The sequence below is a fragment of the Aythya ferina genome (assembly GCF_964211825.1).
Source record: "Aythya ferina genome assembly, chromosome: 5".
Classification (NCBI taxonomy): Eukaryota; Metazoa; Chordata; class Aves; order Anseriformes; family Anatidae; genus Aythya; species Aythya ferina.
Genome location: NC_140301.1, coordinates 63701197 through 63726356, shown reverse-complemented (window position 1 = coordinate 63726356; position 25160 = coordinate 63701197). Strand labels below are relative to the sequence as shown.

At 48.3% G+C, this 25160-nt stretch overlaps 1 protein-coding gene across 5 annotated transcripts in view; it reads right to left on the bottom strand.

The window, feature by feature from the left end:
• Positions 1-25160, bottom strand: part of MDGA2 (MAM domain containing glycosylphosphatidylinositol anchor 2) — a 328803-nt gene that overhangs the window by 63940 nt on the left and 239703 nt on the right. For all 5 annotated transcript variants that reach the window (XM_084522442.1, XM_084522443.1, XM_084522444.1 and 2 more), the window contains one exon: positions 10795-11064. In XM_084522442.1, coding sequence (XP_084378568.1) covers positions 10795-11064 — 270 coding nt within the window. The remainder of the gene's footprint in view (positions 1-10794; positions 11065-25160) is intronic.

Genomic DNA, 25160 nt, shown 5'->3' with positions numbered 1-25160 from the left:
AAATTTTCTAAATCAGATTTGATTTTTTAATTTGGTTTTCTGCAGGAAATAGAGCCACTAAATGCAGGTGAGTTTTCACAGAATAACAGAATTTCTAGGTTGGAAGAGACCTCAAGATCATCGAGTCCAACCTCTGACCTAACACTAACAGTCCCCACTAAACCTTATCCCTAAGCTCTACATCTAAACATCGTTTAAAGACCTCCAGGGATGGTGACTCCACCACTTCGCAGCGCGAAGGGAGCTGGGTCCTCTCTTGTGCCCTCCCTCGAGGCTCTGTGCAGAAGGGCTGCCACCTCTGGCACAAGGGCTGGAGGAAGGGAAAGAAGCACTCACACAACCCCTGAGAATCAGCAACAGAGTGGTTTATTGCTGGGACGTCTCGCTGGGAAGCCTGCGGCATGTCCATGGTGTTTGGGGGCCCCATCCCGAGCTAATGCTTGGGATGGAGCCTGCGCGACGCCGAGTAGGGGGTGGTCCGGGCACTCCTGCGCCGCTCTTTGTGTGCTTGCAGAGCAGAGAGCAAGGACGCGCTGCGGGGGTCCCAGCTCTGTTCTGGTGGAGGGGGATCCACCTCCATCGGCTCCTCCACGTCTTCCCGTGGATCCAGCTCCATGGGCTCCACGGTGCTGGGCAGAAGGCTAAGCCAGTCCTTGCCCGGGACTGCCCAGACGGGCTGCCTTCCATCCGTCATGTTTTCCGGCCAGGGTGCCGAGCCAGGGGGTCGGCCAGTTCCACGCCTTGGTCCTGTGCCACTGTCGGCTTGGTTTTGATGCGTGGCTGCGACGCTGCTGACTGGATTCTGGCCCTGGCTGGGTCCCGCGCTCTGTTCGGGATGGTAGGCACGCCTCTGCTCCCCGTGTCGTTCTTGCTGGTGGTCCTGCCTTTGCCTCGTATCACTGGTGTGGCCATGGGAAGGCCCAGGTGCCCCGTCGCTGTATTGATGAGGGGATGGCCTGTTCCCTGCATCGCTGCGGTGCCAATGGTACCGCTTGTAGGTGTCTGGGCTTGCACGGTAGGCACGTGTCTGCTCCATGCGGCTGTCTGGCCGATGTGCCTGCCTTCGCCCCATGCCATCGCTGCGCCAATTGGAAGACCCATGCCCCGAGTCGCTGTCAGGTTTAGGGCAGGGACGGCGCACGGCTTGGAGCTGCTGCTGGTTGAGCCCATCCTTGCTGGGTCTTGGCTGCACGCGATGCCTTTGATCGGGAGACCTTTCCATGCGGGGTGCCGAATCACGGGGTCGTCGACTTTCATACCTGGGTGCCATGCCACTGTGCGGTGGATTTCCCCTTGTGGCTCCGCTGCTGACGTCCCATTTCTGGCCGTGCCTGGGTCCCACGCTGTGTTGTGGGCTAGGGGCACGCCTCTGCTGCATGCGGCTGTCCGGCCGATGTTCCTGCCTTCCCCCCTCGCGACTATTGCGTGCATTGTAAGGCCCATGGCCCGAGTCGCTGTGAGGTTTAGGGGAAGGGCGACGCACGGCTTGCACGTGAAGTGTGAGCCCGTCCTTGCTGGGTCCTGGCCGCACGCGATGCTGTTGATCGGGAGACCTTTCCGTGCGGGGTGCCGAATAATGGGGTCGTTCGCTCCCACGCCTTGGTCCCGCTCCACTGCACGCTTCCTCTCCACGTGTGGGCCCGACGCTGCCATGCCTGGGCCCCGCACTGCGTTGCGTGCTATAGTCACGCCTGTGCTCCTTGCGGCGCTCCGGCTGCTGGTCTTGCCTGTACCTCACGCCGCCGTTTTGTCTAGAAGAAGGCCCAGGCCCCCTGTCGCTGGATGGTCGAGGGGCCGGCCTGTTCCCCGCATCGTTGCGGTGCCCTTGGGACCGCTTACGGGTGTCTTCGGGCTGGGTGCCAGAGCTGCCCTGGGCACTGGTGTCTCTTGTGCCTCCGGCGCTCTGCCTCTGCCCATTCATCTTCTTCTCCTCCTCGGCTGCTTTCCTTGCTGGTGCTCGCTGCGACTGTATTGCCGTCCGCTCACACCAACGAGGGCCGCCTCTCGCCTTGCTGCTTTGGCTCTTCCTTCTGCCACGGATGCGGCTGTCAGAGGGCCTCGAAGCTCAGCGAGTGGCGGGCCAGCGGCACGGGGCCCCTTTTATAGGGCCCGCAGCAAAGGCGGGGCAGTGGTGGCCACTGTGACCTCAGCAAGCCCCTGTGATGGAGGGGCCCGTGCCTGGCCGAATTTGGGGGGCTGTGTTGGGAGTTGTCTGGGAGATGCCCTCACGTGGAGGAAGAAGGAGGGTTTTGGGGGCTGAGGGCCCCTTTTCTGGGGCTGGCTTCCCCGGGCCATTAGGCTCACCAGAGAGAAAGGCTGTCCCTCTGTCACACGGACTGCCCTGCACCTCCCATCCTGTGCCCTGGGTTTATTTTTAACATTGGTTTTTAGGTAATTTTATTCTTTATGAAAAAGGAGTGAAGCAAGGTGCATTTTCAAACCTAATTCCCATCTGCGCTTGTGCTCCGAGTGAAGAATTTCTTCCCCACATCACATCTAATCTAAATCTCCCCTCCATTTGCTCCAAGCCATTATTCCTTGTTCCATGGCTACACTCCTTTATAGAATCCCAGCTTTCTTTTAGGCCACTTTTATGGGTGAGGTTAGGTGGCAAAAGTGCAGGACCTAGCACATGGCAGCCCGATCTACCTTGTTCCACATGTTCCACATGACCTTTTCCAGCTCAGGCTCTAGCCTCTGATCACTGGAACATAGAATCACAGAAATATTAAGGTTGGAAAACACTTCCAAGATCATCTGGTCCAACCATCCCCTACCACCAGTGTCACCCACTAAATCATGTCCCTGTGCACCAAGGTCCAAGCTTTCCTTGAACACCCCCAGGGACAGTGACTCGACGACTCCCTGGGCAACCCGTCCCAATGCCTGACTGCTCTTTCTGAGAAGGAATGTCTCCTCATTGTTTTAATTGTTGAAGAGTAGTGCTCTTTGTTCAATTCTTTGTTTTAATTGTTGAAGAGGAGGGGCATGACATTTCCATCTTTCCACTCACCAGGTACATCGCCCAGTGCCAGGACTTTTCAACTATGATAGAGGCTTGGGAACTCCATCAGCCGGTTCCCTCAGGACCCTGGGATTCACAGAATAACAGAATTTCTAGGTTGGAAGAGACCTCAAGATCATCGAGTCCAACCTCTCACCTAACACTAACAGTCCCCACTAAACCATATCCCTAAGCTCTACATCTAAACATCTTTTAAAGACTTCCAGGGATGGTGACTCCACCACTTCCCTGGGCAGCCTGTCTAAGAACCCTTTCGGTAAAGAAGTTCTTCCTAACATCCAACCTAAAACTCCCCTGGGGCAACTTAAGCCCATTCCCCCTCGTACTGTCACCAGGCACGTGGGAGAACAGACCAACCCCCACCTCGCTACAGCCTCCTTTGAGGTACCTGTAGAGAGTAATAAGGTCGCCCCTGAGCCTCCTCTTCTGCAGGCTGAACAAGCCCAGCTCCCTCAGCCGCTCCTTGTAGGACCTGTTCTCCAGGCCCCTCACCAGCTTCGTCGCCCTTCTCTGGACCCGCTCAAGCACCTCGATGTCCTTCTTGTAGCGAGGGAACCAAAACTGAACACAGTACTCGAGGTGCGGCCTCACCAGAGCCGAGTACGGGGGGACGATCACTTCCCCAGCGCTGCTGGCCACACTGCTTCTATACAAGCCAGGATGCTGTTGGCCTTCTTGGCCACCTGAGCACACTGCTGGCTCATATTCAGCCAACAGGCTTCCTTCTCAATCACACATAAAAGCAGAGCAGCATTGGCTCTTAGTTTTCCTGCAAGACACAAATATCCCTGTAAGGCAAGAGGGAAGAAAATCTGGGCCATTTCATGCCTGAAAGTCTTGCTGATACACCTGGAAAAACAGGAACGCTTTAAGCCCAGCTAGCAGGGGCAAAATAAACTGAAACTGCACAAGGCTTGGGCAGCGATGCAGTCGCTACAGCAGTGTGCTCACCCCGTGCAAAGCACAGCAAAACTCCAACCTGTGCTACATGGGTGGCCCCCAGGGAGTCCCTGCTGGGGCACTGGCAGTTGCTTCGCCTCCCGGTGCTGCCGAGCACTCATGCACCCTGCTGAAGACAACAGGAAAGTAAGAGGGCTGGTCTTGCTGATGCTGAAATGTGAAGGAAAGAAAAAGAAAAAAAAGGGAAAAAAAGCACTGTTCTCTACTTTTGCATGGTTTAAAAGCAATTTTCAAAAACAGACATCAGTGCGATAGCATCTTTGTTCAGGCTGTAAATCAGCAGTAAGGAGATGAAAATTCAATCCGAGGCTCTCAATAACACTACCCAAGAGAAGATGATAAAGAGCAAAGGGAATCGGACCTTAGCCTCAGCCTTGCACTCCAGCAGATTTCAAAAGGATAACCATCAGAAAATTGCCCATTAAAGCGAAGTATCTGAGTGCCTCCTGACAGACGGGAACGCGCCGCTGAGCGACCCAGGGCCAAACTACCAGAAGTATCTCAGCGGTTCAGGAAAATGTCATGGCTAATCTCGAGGCAGATGAAGTATCTGAAAGCAATAAGTAGGTTAGTGCCGCATGTTCCCAAGCCACATGAAATCAGGCGTGAGTGTGTCAGGGGATGAGAGCCCAAGGACCGCTTGATTTTCCGAAATGTCCCCAGGCAACGTGTGCGAGTTCCAAGATGGTTTGGACTTTAATGATAGGAAATTGTCTTATTTAAATTAATATCTGCAAAGTTATAATGAATTAGCCAAATAATTAATGTGACTAAGAGGACAAACCAGAGGATTTTGAGGCAGGGAGCTGATGGAGCACAGAACCGCAGCGGAGTACAGGGAGGATAGGACCATCCAAGGACCTGACAGTGGGATGTTTTAAAAGAGATTTCTGAGTGTGCTGTTGGTATATTTGTCTGGATATTCTTGGCCTCACGACTGCTATTTGTGCTCTGAAGCCAGGCTGGGCCAGTCAGTGAGAACGCAGTGGGGAGTGGGAAGGGTGAGTGGTGAGAGCAGGGGGATGAGGGTGAGCTCCCGCAGCCCCCTCCTGTCCTCCCCATTCTGTGTCCCTGGCTTAAGCTGGATGAGAAGGCTAGAAAGGGCCAAAGAGATGCTCTAGGGGTGAGGAAAGGCTGAACTGAACCCACTGGTAATGTGGCAGACGGCCGGCAGGCACCTGCTCTGCCAGCACCGCGCTGCCGCAACGAGGACAGCCCCTGCTCAGCGGGGTGAGACAACGACAGAAGCCAAACTTGGAAACAAACAGAAAAGCTGGAATAAACAAACAGGAATGACAACACTGAAGGGAAGATCTGGAGATTAAAAATTAATAGCAGCTTGCTAACAGGCACTAGCGCATTGCTGCGGGGCTCCCACGTACCTGTGCATGCGGGGACTCGCTCAAGCAGCGGGGACACAGAGGATAGATACAAGAAGACATTGGGGAAACACCACGGTATAAGAGAGGTGGAGGGCATAAACAGGGGAGATTTGGATTTAAAAATGAAAGCCCCAAGCCCCCTGGTGCTGACTACATGAGAAATTCTGAATCCACCCAAGTGGATCAGTTTTCTTTAGACTTCAATGAAACTAAGGTTTTACCCTGCCAAAAATATAAACACAAAGTGGTTTGGAGGAAAAATGTCACATATTTTTAAAAAAAGATAAATATTTAAAAGAACAAAGTAAATATAATTCCTTAATTCCCACTGAGGGAGATGTGTAGAAGAGAAGCAGAAGTGAATCTATGAAGGAGAATATTTGTTATTCTAAGAAAAGAACACGTCTGTATTTCCAGCACAGAACTTGCCTCTCCCATGCCAGCTTCCTCGAAGACCAGGGGTGACATGCCTGTGACTGCCATCGATCATCCTGCCTTGAGTTTTGAAATGAAAGGGACACTACCAAGGAGAAGCACGCATTTTTGCCCCACATGCCTTTAGCATTACTCATATAAAAACACTTAGCAGTGTTAGAATGGGAAGAGAATAAAGGAAAAATATGTTTCTGGTTTTCAGTTTTCATCAGCCCCTGACGTTAACTCACCTCATGCAGCCAGCCGTGCAGCCAGCGGCCCCATGCACTTATGGAGGACATTGGCAGGGAGAAGCACTCAGGCCATGGGTGTCCGCTTCGGTTCTGGGCCGTATTTCCATTCAGAAATTAGGATAAAATGGATGGCACACACCTCAAATGGGTCAAAGCCTTACTTGCAGGTATTTCTGCCAGGGACCTGGTTTTGTCCCTAGGTTTCAATAATGGAGTGCCCTGGACGGCCCCTTAAACCACCGGTGTGTGAGGAGCTGGTGCTGAAGGCAAGAAGGATGGTGTCCTAAAACATAAGCTCTGGAACTGTCCCTTGTTCTTTCATGTGATTCCCTAAGAATTTGTAAGAAAAAAATAATAAAATAGGAAGCTACAAAGAGCACAGACTCCTGTCCCCTAGCTCAGAGCAAAGGCCTTCCTTAACAAGCAAGGATTGATGAAGCTATAAAACTTTACACGGCAGAACACTGTTTAATTCAGCTAATGGGGCCACGGAGAAGAGCCCAACACCCTGCGATTTCACGTGCCTGCAATTTAATTCAGAACGATGTCCTCGTGTATCCTGGCTTTCAGGAAAAGCTGCTGGCAGCGCTGATACCACTTCAGCACCATGCTGCACAGACCAGAGGCACCGCGCGTGGTGCCCAGGGCAAAGAGGAAACACAAGGGCAGAAACTTCCTCACGCTTACACACATCCAGCGAGGATATTCCTGCAAGGCTCCTGGGAACCACCCAGCTCCTACTGGGATGGATGCTGTGGGCATGCCGAGGGGAGACGTGCCCAGGGTTCAGATTTATTATGCTCCATAGGAAGGGAGAGCTGTGCTCACGCTGGCAGCCCACAGTTCCACCCTACGTGACTGGCCCGACATCGGTCTCGGCCACAAGCAATGAGAGTGAGAAGTAGGACTGGATAAGTAAATAATTAAAGATTGGCTCATTAATTTAAGCAACGTTTAATGGGGAAAACAAAGGGCAACCAAAACAGAGCAACACAAAACAAGCATCCCAAACTGTCCTTGCAAATGAGTCTGACGGAGCTCTACTGTGGGGTCAGAAATCAGTTCCTAAAAGTAACAGTGTCAATGCAGTGACATTTGCAGCTTCCTTTAGTGCTACCCAGCACTATAAATACTGATTTAGACAGCATCACAGATATCGTATATAACACTGTCAGTCCAGACTTACAGGCAGATTTCACGATGCAACCTGAGCAGAGGATCATACAAGAGTACGTTTCTGGGCCTTTCAGACACACTGAGCTGCAGTTAAACAGCTGCAAGAATTTAACCTGGATGAAACAGAATGTTGTTTCCATACTTAAAAGTAACTCTTTGGACAGCAATTTTTGTAAACATTTCAGCCCGAGGCAGGCAGCAGCCTGCCTGCCTCGGGCTGAAATGTTTACAAAAATTGCTGACAGATTTCAGTGCAAGTGGTTAAAGCTTGCCAAAGTTATCAGCTGCTGAAGATAAAGCGCGGTGCTGACACTCGTCAGGTAACCTCAATTATGGATAATCTTAATCCTAAACAGCTCCCTGGGTGCACAGAGTATTGCTAAACAACCCCTGCCGCAGAACCAGCTCTTCCGCCAGCAACACCACTGTGTGTTTGAGAGCTTAGGAGGCTGGAAAATAAAGAGTTCAGCCTCCCGTAGCTTGAGGAGGCTCAAGTCCCCATGCACAAGTGTCCCCAGGGTGCCCTGGGGTGCCTTGGGCAAGATCCCCGAAGTACAGGAACCCACCACTACATCACTGGGAAGAGCACAGGGCAGGGTGAAGACAGCTTTAAACCCCCAAATGTGCCTCTTCCCACACTCCTCTTCCCCAGGGGACAGAAGTCCTGTGCCCACCATGTGGCATCCAGCAGGTGACACTGCCACCGCCACCAGCACCCTCCTGCTCCCAGGTCCTTCCTCCACACGCATGAAGCCTTACGAATAGCCAGCACCATTCACGATGTTTTCTGCATCCCAGGGTTTTTTTTCTTTTCAATTTGCTTCCAGTCTTGGCAGGGTTTTAATCACACCCTGACTGAAATGTTCTTTCTGTCGCTCTTTGGGCATTATGTGCCCCATCAAGCACTGAACAGAATGCATAGACTGTGGAGCTGCGAGCAGGGGGAACTCATCCTTGCTTTCCCACAATTTTGCTTGTATGTTCTCATTTATTTTTAAGACAGTAGCAGGTTAAATCTGCCTCAGGTTGGCCCATCCGATATAAATCAACTCCCTTTGCCACATGTGATTTATTTTGCTTGCATCTTCTCAAATTTGGCTCAGAATCCAAGTGCAATAAAAACAGGTCTTGCAAATTCCAGGGCCGGCATAAATCTTTTCATGCAGGCGCTTTCAGTTCTGTGCTGAAAAGCCTTCTCTTAGCATACCAATGCCTCTCCGCAGCCCTTGCAACGTAAGCATTGCAGCACTCTGCCACTACATGAAAACCTGGAAATAAAACCAGCGGAAAATGGGCGACGACGACTCCCATGGTTGCACCCGAAGTGCTCCACTGCTGCCAGATTCCTGCCAAGGGTTATTTATTTGGCTTTTTTCTGTGTGTGTGTCAAAGAAGTGACCTATTTTTTTCTGTAATCACATTCCTGGTGAATGTAAACCTCCTTTTTACCATTTTGTCATTTTTCTTCTACGCTTTCTCAGTTCCCCAGTGCTTTAGTTTCATCTATTCCAATAAGACCTGGGAGCAGAATACACTTGCTGCTGTTCCCTGGGAGCAGTTTCAACTCCGTGTGTCAGAGAATATATTTACTAAATACGAGCACGTGGGATTTAACCTTCGAGGACTGAGGAAAGCACGAAGTCATAACCCAAAGGGTTACTTTCAGCATCTTTAACGCAACTATGCAGCATAAATTCGCATAATGGTATGGACTAAAATGGAGCAAAGCGCAGGAGGGTGCGAGATGGAGTGTATCATAAAACCATTTTAGTACTAATTTTCAGTTATGTGCCTTGCTTTGGCATGGTAATAAATCACAGAAAGCCACTCAAATTGCCCCAGTCTTGGCAAAATAATTGCCTTAGAATAGGTTTCTACAGTATCGGGTCCAAAGAGTGATGAACAGCAAATTGAACTGCATTTGCTCATTTGAGGAAAAAGGTTTTTTCTCTGGTTTCCTTCAGAGCCACCTTCTGGATTAAATTCCAAAGAGCTGGAGAAGCCAGTGGCTGTGAAAATACCTCCAAGCAGGCTCTGAACGATAACTTAGCCAAAGGCTTGATTACATTTAGAAAGAAGTAGAGCCATCAGTCACCAGGTACTTGCTCTGTTCCCACCACAGCTGTGCTGCACACTGCTGGCCCTGGTGTAATCCCTGCAAACAAGATGCCAAGCGACTACATCCAAAAGAGAAAAAAAGCATTCGCATTAAATCAGGCCAACTTTTTTTGTTTGTTTGTTTGTTTTCCAATAAAACCAAATTTAACTGAAAAACATGCTGGGGAGCTGACTCAAAAATGTTTTCTTTGCTCCCAGGACGGATGTGTATGGTGTATGGTGGTTCTCCCCTGGCATCCAGGGGCATTGATGGGATTTTGTGCTTGTGAGACTCCCCAGGGGCAGGAAGCTGAAGAACTCTGTGGCACATCACTTAAATCCATGACCTTTCTGCTGCCCTTTTAGGCCAGTAAACAAGAATAAAATGCTAGCTGAGATGGGCCATCCTTTCTTCTGAGATAGCTCTTTTACTTATTCTTAACTCACAGTTTGTTGGTTTCTTTTCCTACTATTCCTTCCAAGAAGCTGATGGGAGGGATTTTACGCTGCAATGGGACCACTGCTCTGGCATCCCTAGGGAGGCTGGGGCTGCCCATGCCGGCTGCTGGAGAGTGCCCATGCTGGGCAGGTGCCTGATGATGACCAAGGGGTTCCTGGCCCACCTCAGACCTTGGGAGGAGATGGCTCATTTAAGAGCTTTTTTCCCTCCTCTGATGCTAAACACAGTCTGGCCAACCAGCCTAGAGGGATGGGGAACCTGGAGCTGATGTGGTTCCAGCTCCAGCAGGACCTCAGTTTGGGCATGGTGCCTGCTGCAGGCAGGGGGTGCTCGCAGGACCAGGCAGCTGCGTCTTCAAGCCATGGAAACTAACATCCAACAGAGGAGGAATTAAGCCCTGTGTTTCTAAAAACCCAGATAAACTGTCAGGTCCAATAGCAGATATTGATGATAAAAGACACATAAAATATGTCCAAATCCAGTGCATGGGTAGGTCGTGGCTGGGGCTGCACACCTGCCCCGAGTCTGTGATCTTATGTATTAGGGTCATGGGGCTTTAGCTTTTTCAGGCAAGCAGCACATTTCAACACCCTTCTGTACCTGGGTTGCTTAACATTGCTCAGGACTGGGGTCTGCCTGCTCAATGAGAAGGGGAACCCACAAAGAGGAAATTCAAGCCTCACTGCAAACTTCAAACAGGTGAAATTTGCTACCTGATGACTCTCTCTAATCTATTTCAGAAGCATATTGACAGATGCCTGTGGAGGAAGGATATTTACGTTTCACATGTATAAAACTTTATCCTTAAACCACTGAAATAAGCTAAATCTCCTATTTTGTTACCAACCTCCCTGGAATCCAAACCAGATGCCCTCCAGCTATGAACCTGCTTTGAAAGACGTATCTCAGGCAATGCACGAGCTGAAGCAGAAGCAGCAGCACCCAACAACACACGAAGCCTCAGCACGCTCCGTCCATCGCCTCCACTCGTGCCAGCACCGTGGCACCACGGTACCGCAGGCCTACCTGTGACGAGGAAGCTGCAGCGGCCGGCACCCGCCTCGTTGATGATGTTGCAGTTGTAGATGCCATAGCTGTCGCGGGAGAGGCTGCTGACGGTGTACTCGGTGGAGTCCTGCACGTCGAACTGGCCCGTGCGCAGCAGCTTGCTGCCCAGCCGCCACTCGTAGGTCAGCACCCGCGTCGGGTACGCCCTCAGCACCCGGCAGCTCATGGTGATGCTCCGGCCCTGGCCTTGCCGAATCTCCAGGAAGGTCGGCTCCACGGCGGGGGGGTCTGCGGGAGACAGGAAGGGAGGGCAGGAGCTTTGTGTTAGCGTGAGGAGCAGCGTTAGCCATAGAAAGGCTGCAGCACTGAATTCACAAGAGGGGAACCCAGAAATGACAAATGTGAAACTTAATAGTAATAGGTAACAGCAATGTGTGCACCCAAGGCACTGTGTTCTGCTTGTAAATGTTTTCTAATGAGTGCCTAAAGAGAAACCCAAACCGTCCAGCAAACATTGTGCTGCTTCTCCAGTGCCATCACTTGGGACACAACTCGAGACATGGGTGTCCACTCTGGGACACAGGACTTTCTGCCAGGGGAGGAGGGAGGAAAAGAACTAAACACCTCGACTCGGTGGAGGCAAAGTGCACAAGGCAACACCTGCCCTGGCATTGGGTTCAGGGCAGCAATTCTGCGTTCAGTGGCAGATCCAACTTTGCAGTGGGAGCAGAGGGATCTGAAGCAGCTCAGTTCCCCAGCAGCTGCCTTCAGGCTTCAGCAGATCTATATAATCATACGGTTAGCTCTGCTATCCACTCGGGTGGTAGGTTTGATGTTCCAGTAAGCACAGAACAGGTCATCTTCCCATGACTTCAATTAAACTGCATTTTAAATAATATAGATTTGTGGTTACAAACTGACAGACTTCTGATTCTAGCAAAATACACAATAAATAAAATATAGACGCCATACAGTGTATGCAAAAACCTAACTTCACCATCTCATTTATCTTTTGACAACTTAATCATTGCAAAGAAGAAGGGCAGCCTGCAGAGAACGATGTTGGCACGGTGTGGAGGTCTCACCCTGCTGGGCAGCTGACCTGCAGCATAAGCACTTCTCTCACTCCCCCTCCTCAGAGGGACAGGGGAGAGAACTAGAAAGAAAAAGGCTCATGGGCTGGGACAAGGATAATTTAATTAGAGGGAAAAGAAAGAAAGAAAAAAAAATCAAAGGCGAGGTGAGCCCCATCCCAGCCACAGCCAGCACACACAGCTAATTCGCACAGGTAATGTGTGTGGGAAGCATGCTCCCGTCTCCCGTTGTGCACTCAATTGGGTGCACACAGTGACACAACATTTGGTCTCTTTAAAAACACTGCCCACTTTTTAGCCCATGAGAAAGATAAAATTGTGAAAGCTTCCTGTGCTAGTGAAATACATGAGATCTCTGCATCCGTGTTAAAAGGTGTGTCTTACAGGCAGAAAATGTAAAATGCCCAGTGAGCTGCAAGAGAAGGATCTGCACAGAGTTCACGTGGCACTCCCTTCAGAAAGAGCTCTCACAGTTATCGCTTCAAGAGCATCTTGTCCTTAGGTCCTTCATTGATCGGTATCTCCATCAGAGATACCACTAACCTTCAGACTCCTGATGTTTAATTCCCTACATAATGGAAGCTGTAAACAGATTCCCTCAGCTCCTGTAATTTAGAAACCACACTTGCACATGTAATGAGCATGCTGCTCATCACCTCTCACTTACAGAAGACATCCAGATGAACACAGAATACTTGAGATTAAGGTAAACTTTGGAGGCAGCGTTGCTCAGAGCTCATGATATCCAGCTCACAATATTTGTAGCCCATCACAATAATTATCACTTATCTCATAACATAATCTAAGCTGTATGTGGAATGGCTGGGAGAGCACTACCACAATTTTGGACCAAAGCAAGCAGAGAGGCACAAGTGGTGAACAGCATCAGAGACAGGACACAGAGCTTGGTGGTGAGGGTGATGCAGTGGCAGACTAACAGCCCTGAGGACAATTACCCCTGATTCAATCTCCAAAAACTCCCAACTGATGAAGAAGACAGTGATACGGAAACTGCCAGTCCCAAATCCCGTCGATCCCAGCCTGACCCTTCTTGTGGTTTTATGTGGTCAGCTCACGTGGTAAACTCCATGTCAGACCAAATATCATGTGGGTGGGGATAATTTTTAGGCCAGATCCTTAGCTGGCACGTGGGCTGCAGTACAGCTACAGATAACAGCAAAAAACAGACCAGAAATTCTAACTCTTCAGTACTGCAAGCCTTCTTTCCATTGGTAATATCCTCCAATTTTGTCTCATCAGAAAATTTCATCAGCACGTGACTATTCTTTGTGCCCAGGTACAGAATAAAGAATACAACAAGAGATCGATTCATGAGACATTCCCCTAGCCTCTCTCTGCAGCCTGACATCTGCCATTTCAACACGACCCAATAGTGTCTTCATCTGCCCTCACTTTACAATTCCTCCACCTTATCCAGCTTCACTAATAATTTCCCAAGGCAGCCGCTTTGCAGGGAATTGTTGGCTTAAAGATAAGAGCTATTTTACAGAAATAAGATGTGCCAGATCTCAGCTTTCTTACAAAGGAGAGCTATTCAGCTAATCAAGCCGAACCTGCCTTTCATGGACTCTCCCTCGATTTCCCTCTAACCGCCCTGCCTTACAATTGGTTATTCTTACCAAATATCTTCTAGATCTTGATATTTTACAGATGCCAGAAAAATTACTACTCAAATTCCCCAATATTTACTATAGCCCAGTCCCTTCCCCTCCTGGAGAATTAGGCTCTCCACGTTTTCTTCCCGCTTCAGTGGTGATAACGCTGATTTCCATACCCATAATCTCTTCAGCCCTATTACCTTTACTCCCAGAGCCAACATAATATTCTTTTAGAAGCAGGTAAAATGTTCACCACGTTCAAGCCAGACACAGATTATCCTATAAATAAATACAACATAGTGGTCAAACAGTCTCTGATCAAAGAACTGCCTCGGCATCCTCTGCTGATCCCGGGGAGGAGGCAGAGCACAGCCAGCACTGGGGAGCTCGGGGTCAGGAACTTTCTGAAAGTTGTGTGTCTATTAAGTAGCTTTTAATGAATGACTTTGCTATCATTTTCTCCTATTGCTTTTGGAACCTCTTTCGTGTTTGAACATTCAAACCTTGTCTACAATTCATAATAATGTCATCTCTTTTCATTTGTTTTGCTATTTCCATTCGATGCACCCTATTCGGTGAACAATAATTCTGTTCATGGCAGCTCTGCTTTAATGACTTCTGTCGTATTGGTATTCAGTCCTCTCCTTCTTTCTCCCCTGCTTTATTTACTCATAAGATACTTTAGCCTTATAAAAAGCTTTTAAATAAAACTTTCTGCTGCCTTTAAGGTCAAAGCAGTCTTTAAACCACAGACTCTCCATCTATTCATGAGCAGATGACACCCAGTGACAGAAAAAGAAAATTAACTTTGGTTGCTCATTTCAGAGTTACACTTTTACAGGTAATAACTTTAATGGAAAAGGAAAGGAAGGATAAAAACTACAATATACGATAGTAGGCAGTGCTACCAGTTTATTTTTTTATTATTATTTTTGGTTGTTTTACAAGATCGTGACTTCACAGCTAGCGAAGGTGGGAGCATCCTGGGCATTTCTCCTGAGAATAATGATACTCAGAAGGAAACTTAGTGCGTAGCTGTTTGGAACTTGTGTGTGTTTAATTCATTTGCATTAGCTCTTCCCCAAGGCTTCAGCAATTTGATTTAATTTACTTTGCCGTACTTATTCCTATCTTTCATAATTCCAGTATTAGTTTTTGAAAAATATATGGAAAATCCGCAAAGGGAGCACGCTTCATTCTCTTAAACAATTATCTTTGGGAAGCAAACAGTCTGAAGTTAAAACAGGCTTTGTATGAAAGTTTAATGAATTTTTCAGCCCAAGTACTTTCATGCTGTAAGGATTACAAAATGGAAAATGAAGTCTCCCCAGCTATGAAGGGAAGTGATGGCAAGGGTGCTTGTTTGTCTCAGGCTCTGTGTGGTGGGGATCATATCATGGTCTTTACAGCAAGATGTGTTAAAAAAAGAAAAGGTGCCATTCGGTGAATTTATTTAGATGGCATGACCTTGAGCAGAGACTTCACCTGCTGGTTTCATTTCCCCAATTTGTATTCTAGCCTAAGCAAGCAAATTAATTTGTCTCTCTCTCTGAACTCTAGGAACAGGAATAAATAAAACCTGATGCCTCTGTTTCAGTTCCTGTCGCTTTGGTGGCCCCTTTTTATTTAACTCACCCACTAGCAATGCTATCCCAGCAATGATGTCTGTCCGCTACAGAGAAGGAACAACCTTTACATGCTCTTGGGGTAGGATTTGTGCCAGAGGAAACAAGACCAGAAAATGAGAAATCAGCTCAGGTAGCACCATCTTATCCCAGGGCATGAAATCTTCACCTGGCCTTGTGTTGTGGGCATGAGAGCCCAGCCCTGCAGGGTGCCAGCGGTGATGGGTGACCACTGGAGCAGGGACACGAAGCAGGGGCAGACATGGGGAAGAGATGTGGGAGCACATCTGGGTGGGCTGTTCCCAAGACAGACACTTCTTGCTGGAGCCCTCAAACACAGATAGTGAGGCCGGAAAAGCCTCTGTGATCCCTGTCATGTCTTTTATTACACAGCGACAAAACAAATACACCCAAAGACAAGTTATCTGCCTTTTTTAGCCTCTGCATAGAAGCACGCTGCTGGGACTGAGCTTTTTCCGTGGCTCACAATTTCCTGCAGCAGCAGTCGCCAGGCTTCATCACCGCTTCTCTTACAATAACAGGGTTTCATATACCAGATCCGCAGCTTTTGAGTATTTATTTGGATCTGGGTAAAAAGTAAACATTCTGCTGAAAAGAAAAAGCCGGCATGTTTTGATTAAGATGAGCAGCTTTCAAGTAAACGCGTGCACTGCTCGTGTCCTTCCTCACCCCACAGACCAGCCCGGCCCAGCCTGGGAACGGGGCTGGAGCAGGCTGCAGCCACCGCGCGCTTACAACGCCAGTGGACCTGCGACGATTTAAGCAAGTGCCGCCTCCAATATCTGATTGAAACATATTGTAAATTACTTCATTGCCTGAGGGGTGTGCGCTGCAAAGTCAGAGCCATTCCGGCTTAAAAAGCCAGCCTTTTTTCTTCCCTTTTCTTTTATTTTTCTTCAGCTACTGAGGGCATGCTTGCCGGTGAGGGAAAGTTACTTACGAGGATTTGTATCGCACCTAGTAATGAAGGCTGGACTAAGCAGTCAATTTTTTAAATTTTATTTTGTGTCTACGCCCGTGCCTCTGATATATTATTCCCAGGCTCTAAAGATTACTCTCAGGAAAAGCCTGTGGTATTTCTTTCACTTCCAACAGAGGCAGCACTCTGTTTTCTGGGCATGGCAGCAAGTCTTCTACAGATTACACCATAGATGTTGCACATTATGCTGTTTGCAATGGGGCTTGTGTGCTTTTATACCAAACACTGATTCATTAAAATATGCGTAAATACATCAGCATGAGATGCATGGAAGCCTGCTAGCTGCAATGTGCTTGTATGGACCAACAGAGTCAATGCATCATATATAATGCCTAGTCAAATATTTTAATGGGGTTTACCTTTCTCCTGTACCATTAATTCTGAACCTGAGCAGAAAATAAGTCGGTGTGCCCGTGGTAGATGTACAGCTCTGCAGACTGCCCTGGCACGGCTGCACAGAGAAGCTCTGCTCCTGGAGGCTCCATGGACTTGGTGCTAAGGCTTGAGAGCGCTGGGAACTCGGCTGTGTCCTGGTTTGTTGCGTATGTGAAGGTGGAGCCACTTTGGTGCAGCAGGTTTAAGATGAGTAACGGGAACTATTTCTCTAGGCAAAGCTCTGCAGCCATCCGGGCAGCTCGCTGCCCCGTTTTGCACTGGAGTTAAAGGCAGGGATGCAGCCAGAGCAGGATCCGACCCCGGTAGGGCCGATACGCCTACGAGCGGCTGCTGGAGCTGGTGGGGGGAACACAGCCTCCAGCAGATCGCTGGATGCTGAGCCATGCTGGGGAGAGATCGCTCTATTCATCTGCACTGCAGGGCTCATTATGATGCTGGCAAAGCCTTGCACAATTTCCACCCCTCCGCAGTCGTTATTCCCACGTCTCTCCATCCTCCAGCTGTTCTTTCTGGGCGCCTCTAGCTGTTCCGGGGATTATTTTCATATGCAATTGAAAGCTAAAATGAAATGGTGCTTTAAGCTTTCCAGGTCCCGACTTGGTTTTATTTAACAGGGTAGGAAACAAAACAACACCGAGAAATAAATTCAGATCAGCTTCCTGGCTGCTGTGGAGGAGCCGCCAGCCTGATGGCAAGGGCTGGGGAGCAAACCCACTCTGGCAGTGCTCCCTTTTGGGGGATTTTGATGAATGCTCAGCTGGGACCACTGAATGGCTCTCAACCTGACTCTGCTAAACCAGACTGCCCACCGGACTCCCTGGGGGCAAAGGACACGCCACACAGCATGGCTGGGAGCTGATGGCCACAGCACCACCCCTACTGCCTGCCCAGCAAACACCAACCCCCTGGTGAAACTACCGAGCACCCCATGAAAACACAAACACCTCAATGAAACCATCAACCCCTCAATGAAACCACCAACCCCCTGGTGAAACCACCGAGTCCCCAGGCCCCGAGCCCCTCTCCTGGGAAGCAGGGGAGGGAGCAGCTCCTCCACCTGCCCATCAGCTCTGCTGGGAGCCTCCGCAGCACTGCTTTGCCTTGGTGCCTGCAAGGACCACCTAAATCAGAGCCCTTGGTGCTTGCCCTGCCAGCCCTCAGCCCTTCCGACACCCAGCTTTGCTGCCCTGCTGGTGTGGGCTGTGCTGAGCACCTCGTACCCATCTGTCCTGTGCCTTCCTCCTCTCGTGGTGCTGCCAATGTGGGGCAGGAGGAACGAAGGATAATTATCCACCTGCAGTGGTCGGTCCTTTCTCAGTCGCATACAAAAATGTTCTCAGATATGAGAGCGGTGGAAGCACTGTGCAAGACTAGACAGGTAAATTATTCAGCCTTTATAACTCCTGAATGATTTACAGCCGCTGTTATCCCTTTACACAGGCAGGGCATGATCTCCATGAAAATGCCTCCAACAACTTCCAGAAGCAGCTGAATAATGGAGCATCTCAAACCCAGCATGTAACTTTTTTAAGCTAAACCAACACTGTATTTTTCTGGATAGATAGAAATCAAATATGAGCCATTTGAAAAAATAACAATCATCCCTAGGAACAATAAATAGTGGTACAGCTTAAAGCAAACCAGTGTGGGGCTTGGTGGCAGAACTGAGATTACTTGACATAATATTCCATTTATTCCCACACAGACCTGCAGAAAGCAAATGCATTAAATAAATGAAGAAATAAAGCGTAGGCTCGGTTTTGTGCAGATGAGAGATCCTAAAAATGTTGAAGGGTTGGGCAAAAAAGAATCATGAATATACTTATTGGATTCAATGGAAAACTTCTCACAATGCTTGTCTGACAGATCTGGGTCTGTCCATTAGCCAGACAGAAAATTCAAATGGATTTGACCAGAATTAATATTTCTGGTGTATATACTAGAGTCTAACCTGTGGTTTTACTTAGCTCCTGAGGTTCAATGTGGAGGTGGCTGAGTGAAACCTAATGGCCAGGGCACCGAGAAGATCAGATGGCCAGAGAGCTTTAGGACACGTGTGTACAAAATGGTTGTGATCCCTGTGAAAATGACAACAGCAATTTTCCAGCTGAAGCTGGGAGATGGCTATTACAACCTTGGGTAATGGATTTAATTCAGTGAAATGAAAATGTTATGTTTCGAAAAAATCATTTGCACTCCTACATGTGAATTAAACCAGAATTACAAAACCAGCCCGAAGGCGTGCGTTCCCAAACCAGCCCTGGGCACAGACGGTGACCCGTGGCATGCCAAGGAAACCACTGTCTGCAAGGAAATTTGCTTTCCAGCTGTGACACCACCAAAGTTTTCTGAACTGTTTGGACCAAGGGATGAGCACCAAGCCTCAGCATGCTCCCGCAGGAGTGGTGCTAGGGCTGGGAGGTGGCTGCTGGGCACCCCTGCTGCTCCTTATGTATTTTTCCCATATGCAAGTATGGGAAAAACCGCAGGATTGCAGCCAGAACGGGCACAGGCACCGTCACATTTTGGCACTGAGCATGGCCCACAGCAGTGGCCAAGCCCTGGCCAGGCCCTTGCTGACCTGGCTTTGTTTGAAGCAAAACCCAGCTGGCAACACACCGTGCTCACCGTCGGCACCTGCCACAGCCCGGGTTTCCAGAGGGGCTCATTAGACTCCCCTGCTCCGGACAGACAAGGCATTTTATCCTGGGACCACTGCAGTCATGCAGAACAGTGGTAAATGAGAGATGTTCAGGTCGGAAATGAGGAGACATTTCTGCTCAGAAAGAGCAGTCAGGCACTGGGACGGGTTGCCCAGGGAGGTGGTGGAGTCAGCATCCCTGGGGGTGTTCAAGGAGAGGTTGGACGTGGTGCTTGGGGATGTGGTTTAGTGGTGACATTGGTGGCAAGGGGATGGTTGGACCAGATGATCTTGGAGGGCTTTTCCAACCTTAGTGATTCTGTGACTCAGTTCTATGATTCCATGAGGTGTCTTTCTGAATCACATTTTTGATAGTCAGAGCTAATTAGGATAGGCAGCATCTTCCCTACCCCAACAAACCCCTGGGGAAAACAACAACAAAAAACAAACACAAAACCCACCCACTGCATTGGAGATGCAGCTACTGATGATAGAGGATGGTGGCTGAAGATCTGACTGAGAACTCTTGCTTAATTTCTGTCTTTGTACCGGAAATCCTTTTGAGGCTGTTTTCAGAGAACCCTTTCTTGTTGTGAGACTAATAGAAATATATTTTAAAAAATATTTATTTAAAAAGGAAAAGGAAAAGGAAAAGGAAAAGGAAAAGGAAAAGGAAGAGGAAAAGGAAAAGGAAAAGGAAAAGGAAAGAGAAAAAGGAAAAGGAAAAGGAAAAGGAAAAGGAAAAGGAAAAGGAAAAGGAAAAGGAAAAGGAAAAGGAAAAGGAAAAGGAAAAGGAAAAGGAAAAGGAAAAGGAAAAGGAAAAGGAAAAGGAAAAGGAAAAGGAAAGATCTTTGTCAGTGGTAGAACTACTTCAGGAACATTTTTTTTACAAGAAAATCTGACTAATAGCTGAAAATAGGAATATTTTAAAATAAATAAATCAACATTCATACTCTGAAAAATTAATATAGGTATTAAAAAGCTAAGGAGATAACCAGAATCCTACTGACATCCTACCCCCTTGGCTATGAGTGCACCAAGCCCCATGCTGACCGTGGCAGCAATCCCGCTGTGCTGCCGGGTCCATCTCCCCAGGTGGCCACATCCAGCACCGTGTCTCTGCCTTGGCTACGTTCACGTTGCCAACTCTTAGGGGCAGGACCTGCTCCATGGAGTAACACGGCTGTCATGGCACCACCACAGCAGTGATCCCAGCTACCCAATAACGTGCTCATAAATGACATATGGCAGCACTAACAAGTGCAAAAATATGTTCCTCCGAGCCTGGCTACACCCTGTGCTTCCAGATTCAGCTTATAAATCGCAATTCCTTCGGAAAGAGGAGAACAGGAGAGGTGCATCTGAGCATGCACACGTTGTGTGAGCCAGGAGGAGGAAGCTGAAGATTGCATTGCAGCCACCAAGTTAATTGGATCTATTTATTTTAGGCTATACTGCCAGATTTATCAGCCCTACCCTTGTACAAAGGGTCAGACAAATAAAAATCTACTTGCATTTTCTAGCTTTTCTTTTTTTTTTTAATAGCTTTTTGTCCTAATGCAGCTGAACTTCTGCAGAGGACACTTTAATTGACAGATAGGTTAAGCCTTTGAGCAAACGCCTTTCAGCAGCTCTGGAGACAGAGAGGCCCATTCGGTATTTCCTCGCTGTGAAGGAGGCCAGGGATGGGCCATGCTTGGCCCAAGGTACAGTTTGGGGGGGGATGCAGTGAGTCCCTCCAGGCTCCTACGTATTTAAGTACAAAACGATGACAATTCATTAAAGAGATGAAACATTTCAAGTAGAAAAATCATCTTTGTGGGAAAAAAACATATCAAATGGGAGAACTTCTGAATGTAACTCCTTCCAGAGAAACACTCTGCTGCACACATCACCTGTCTTTTTTTTTTTTTTTTTTTTTTTTTTTTGTATTTATTGTAAAATTGATGTTCTATAGCAGTTTCAATAGCTAGTGGTCAACAAAAAACTCCCTTCAAAACATCTGAATGGAAAGCTGACTTTCCCTAAAGATTTATTTTCCATCAAACTGTTATTTTCTACTTAGCCAAGATCAGCCAAAGCTCATCAGTTTTTAATTAGTCTTCAGCTGATCTTAGTAAAACCAATAGTGGTTTTCTTTGGAAAAAAAGAAATCAAATACTTGAATGCTGCTGTGGAGGAGGTCTAACAACAGATGCTCAGAGCAAAAAACGTGCAGTTTTTGTGCTCCTGGCCACCTACCAGTATAAATCAGACAACGCACCTCGAGCTGGTTTTCTGCAAGAGCTGGAGAGGTGGCAGGAGGCACAAAGCACTGGCAGGCACCACTCCAGGTGCTTTCCATACACCTTTTACCGTACTAAAACTGAGCATGGTGTGGAAGCTGCATTGCTACCAGGATCACAGGGAACTTGTCTGACATCCTAGAGGATGTAACAGGGTAAAATCAGCAAGAAGAAGGACCTCCGACATTTCCCATGCTTGTCCTGACTTCCAGCCAGTGTGCTGGAGGAGGTATCTCACGGGGGATGTCAAACCCAACAGCACAACCGAGTTTGAGGTGTTAGTGAGCCATGACTCCCCCAAAGTATCTGGAAACCCTAAAGCAAGCTTCAAGGAGGTGCTGGATGGAAAGCAATTGTGCTGCAGCACTTCTGAGTCACACAGGCTTGGGAGCAGTATTTGTTGCAGGGCTCTAAGGAGCAGGGAGGCTGAGACCCTACTCTGTGATGGGGGATCCAAAGGATTGGGACAGACAGGGTGAAAAACCAGAGGAGAGCTGAGGTTGTGACAGAGGTGGGACAGCCCAAACCCACATCTTGCCACGCTGGGTAATACATTGGTACAGAAACGTGTGCGGGTGAGTCTGGCCAGCTCCACTCAGCGTGGGGAGATGCAAGCTCACCTCCTGGGTGCAGATGGCATCCGCGTGAAGTCAGGAGATGACACCAGTGGCTTTTCCTTCCTGGCACGCAGGGCTGTGCGCCTCGCCTCGCCTGCAGCAGCAGATCGGCTCTCACTCCTCACCACGCAGGAGGCAGCGGGGGGCACACAGCTTCAGGTGGAGTTTGCAGCTTTCCAGCTAATCTAAATTTCAGGTCTAATGAGGGCTGAATTTCATATTAGGTAGACTTGGAGTTAGGCAGATTTTGCTGTAATTTTTTTTCTTTCTTTCCTTCTTTTTATTTTATTTTATTTTATTTTATTTTATTTTATTTTATTTTATTTTATTTTATTTTATTTTATTTTATTTTATTTTATTTTATTTTATTTTTTTGCACTGGCTGCAGCAGTGCACGTTAGCGGGTGTTTTGCAGGAGGATTTACATTCGTGGAAGCCTCCCCATCACTCACAAGAATTTGACAAATCTGATTTTGTGATTCCAATTGCATCTGTTGGTTGCAGACAGTGGCTGGGATTTTCCTGGCTGCTGCCTCTGTCCTGGTTTGGCTCCCTGACAGGACAATACATTTTCAGAGCGAGCAGCAAGGATCACGCAGCGGCGCTGAGTTTTACAGGATTCAATATTTGTGATACACGTGGAACTTTTGCAAGTGAAAAATATTCAAATGAGTAAACAAACAAGAAATAACTTAGGAGTTAAGCTGTAACATTAATCTGCCCACATATCTGCAAATCATTATTTGCTTTATTTGACTAGCTCTCGCAAGAATAGGATTGCTGAATAACGATGAGTTTCTGTAAAAAGCCAAGAAGCTGGTACAATCCACAGCCTTTCAACAGAGCCTACTCTGCTGATGATCTTTTATGGGCTGTGCTGCTATTCATTATATTTTAGGAAGTAAAAATGGTAATGTCTGAAAAAATAAATCTTGAATGATACCAGAGCAACCCTTTGCATTTTAAAGATTTCACGAAGGAAGCATCTAGCAGGGGCCCTGCACCTGCACTAAGAGGCACGGGCTCCAGGATTTCTTTAGCAACTCCACCACTTTTCTCTTCTGCACACATGCAGGTTAGGTCACCGACTGAAGGAATTTTATTTCATTTGCCAAGTCAACTCAGAATGCAAGCGGAGATCTCCCTACACCACGTGTGCTTGCCCTGCCTCAGTGCTGTGTGCAGGCAAGTCCTGGCACCAGAATTTCTCCTGCCCCTCCCCAGGACCAAGGACGTCTCTGGAGAGCAGGTGCCAGCACTGCTGGCCCCTCTGGCTTTGCAGAGAACTGGCAGGTGACAAGAGATGGAAAGGGAATGGCTCTGTGCTCACTGGGGAGCATTTTTAAGCTTTTAAGTTACTGTACACAAACAAAATCTGCCAGCTTTGCAGGCAGGTCTGTGCTGTGTTTAGCTTTGCCAGCCATGCGCTTGGTCTCCAAGTGTTTTATGGACCCATAAAAGACACTGCAATCCCACCACAACGCGGAGGTGCCAAACAGAAGCTGGATGGCACCGTTTCACCAGGCCGTGGTGCTGGGCAGGCTGCAGGCACTGGGAGCTGAGTGCCCCTGGAGCTGCTCCCCAGCTTCGGACATGTGGCTTAGAAGTGCGGGCACAGCTTGTGAAAAAAAAACTGCACCGAAGACCTGTCAGACCCCAGAAAACTCATTTTAAGTTCAGACATGAGGGAAAGATTCCCCCATCTGCCTCTTGTTCTCCACGGAGCAGACGTCCACAGGTACCAAAGGGCTGATGTGCATGGAGATAACTTGAAGCCAGGCCTAGAAGGGTCCCACCATAACCTAAAAGGGTCCCACCATAAGCTAAAAGGGTCTCGTCACATCTCCTTCCGCCAGACCCACACTACCCAAAGGGTTGCTGATAAAACCATCCCCTTCCCTGCTACTCAAACGATGTGGTGTCCCCGTTCGCATCTCTTCACAGCCTCCCGGATATTTAAGCAGTGAATAAAGGCTCCTCAGCTGGAGAGAAACTTGAGATTCGATGTGACTTTAGAGCAAACGGCAACCTAATGCCCTGATCAGACACAGGAACTGTTACTATCATGTCAGCAGCAGCCCCACGGCCTCTCTCCATTCCCTGCACTCTCTGCCTGTTTCCCTGGCTTGGCAAGATGTGCTGTTCCATTCATCAGGAGCAACTTTCTCCTCAGAGCTCAAAAAAAAAGATATACCCCTACTTTCATGGTAGGCACTATAGGTCTGCCATGGTAAGTGGCATTAAAATGAGCAAATCTGGTCAAGACGAGGGAGGATGACAATGGTACACGACGTAAATATTAATGACTGAAAGGGAAGAGCAGCCCTGCTAGGCGGTGTTGTGCTGTTCGTGCTCCTAGCCCCCAAATAACCAGGCACTGATAACAGGCACCATTAAATGGGGCGGGGGGAGAAATGCTTCAGTAGAAGTCTCAGGCGACAAAATACTAAGCAAATAGACACCCTCTTTTAAACCACATTTCTGCAGAAAGGTCATTTCCTGGTGATTAAGTCTTTTCACGAAAGAAGAAAGATCTTACAGTTCTTGCAACAAAACCAGGCTCCTACCAGAACCTACAGCCTATGGAAACCCTTCTTCCTAGTACTGAACCTAAATTATGAAGGTGCTTCATTGCAGCACCCATAGTGGGTTCAGCACTCCTTACTGAACACAGCCTGGCCAAAAACACTGGCTTCAAATGACACGGCTAAGGTGATTCCTGCTTGTGCAGAGAGTTCTTGCTGCTTCCCTCAGAGGACCACAAAATGAACTCCCCGTGGATGCGGAAAACTGTGCTTCTTTATTAGCCTCATTATGTAAGCAAAAGTAAATTAAAAGCAGAAAGCCATTCTCCCAGCAGAACAGATTGCCTTTGGTAGATAAAGATAAAGCTCGTAGCGCAAAGCAAGAAATGCCAGCAAATTCTCCAAAAAGCCTCGGGATGGCAAGGCTCAGACTGCTATCCTGACACACACCTCCTTGTACAACTACCTTGGTTTTAAGGCTGCCCTGTCTCTGTCACAGCACCCAGCACCCAGCACCCCCTTCCCATGGCAGGCACCCCCTGCCCACCCATCTCCAGCAGTGCCAGAGCCTCACGGGTGGGC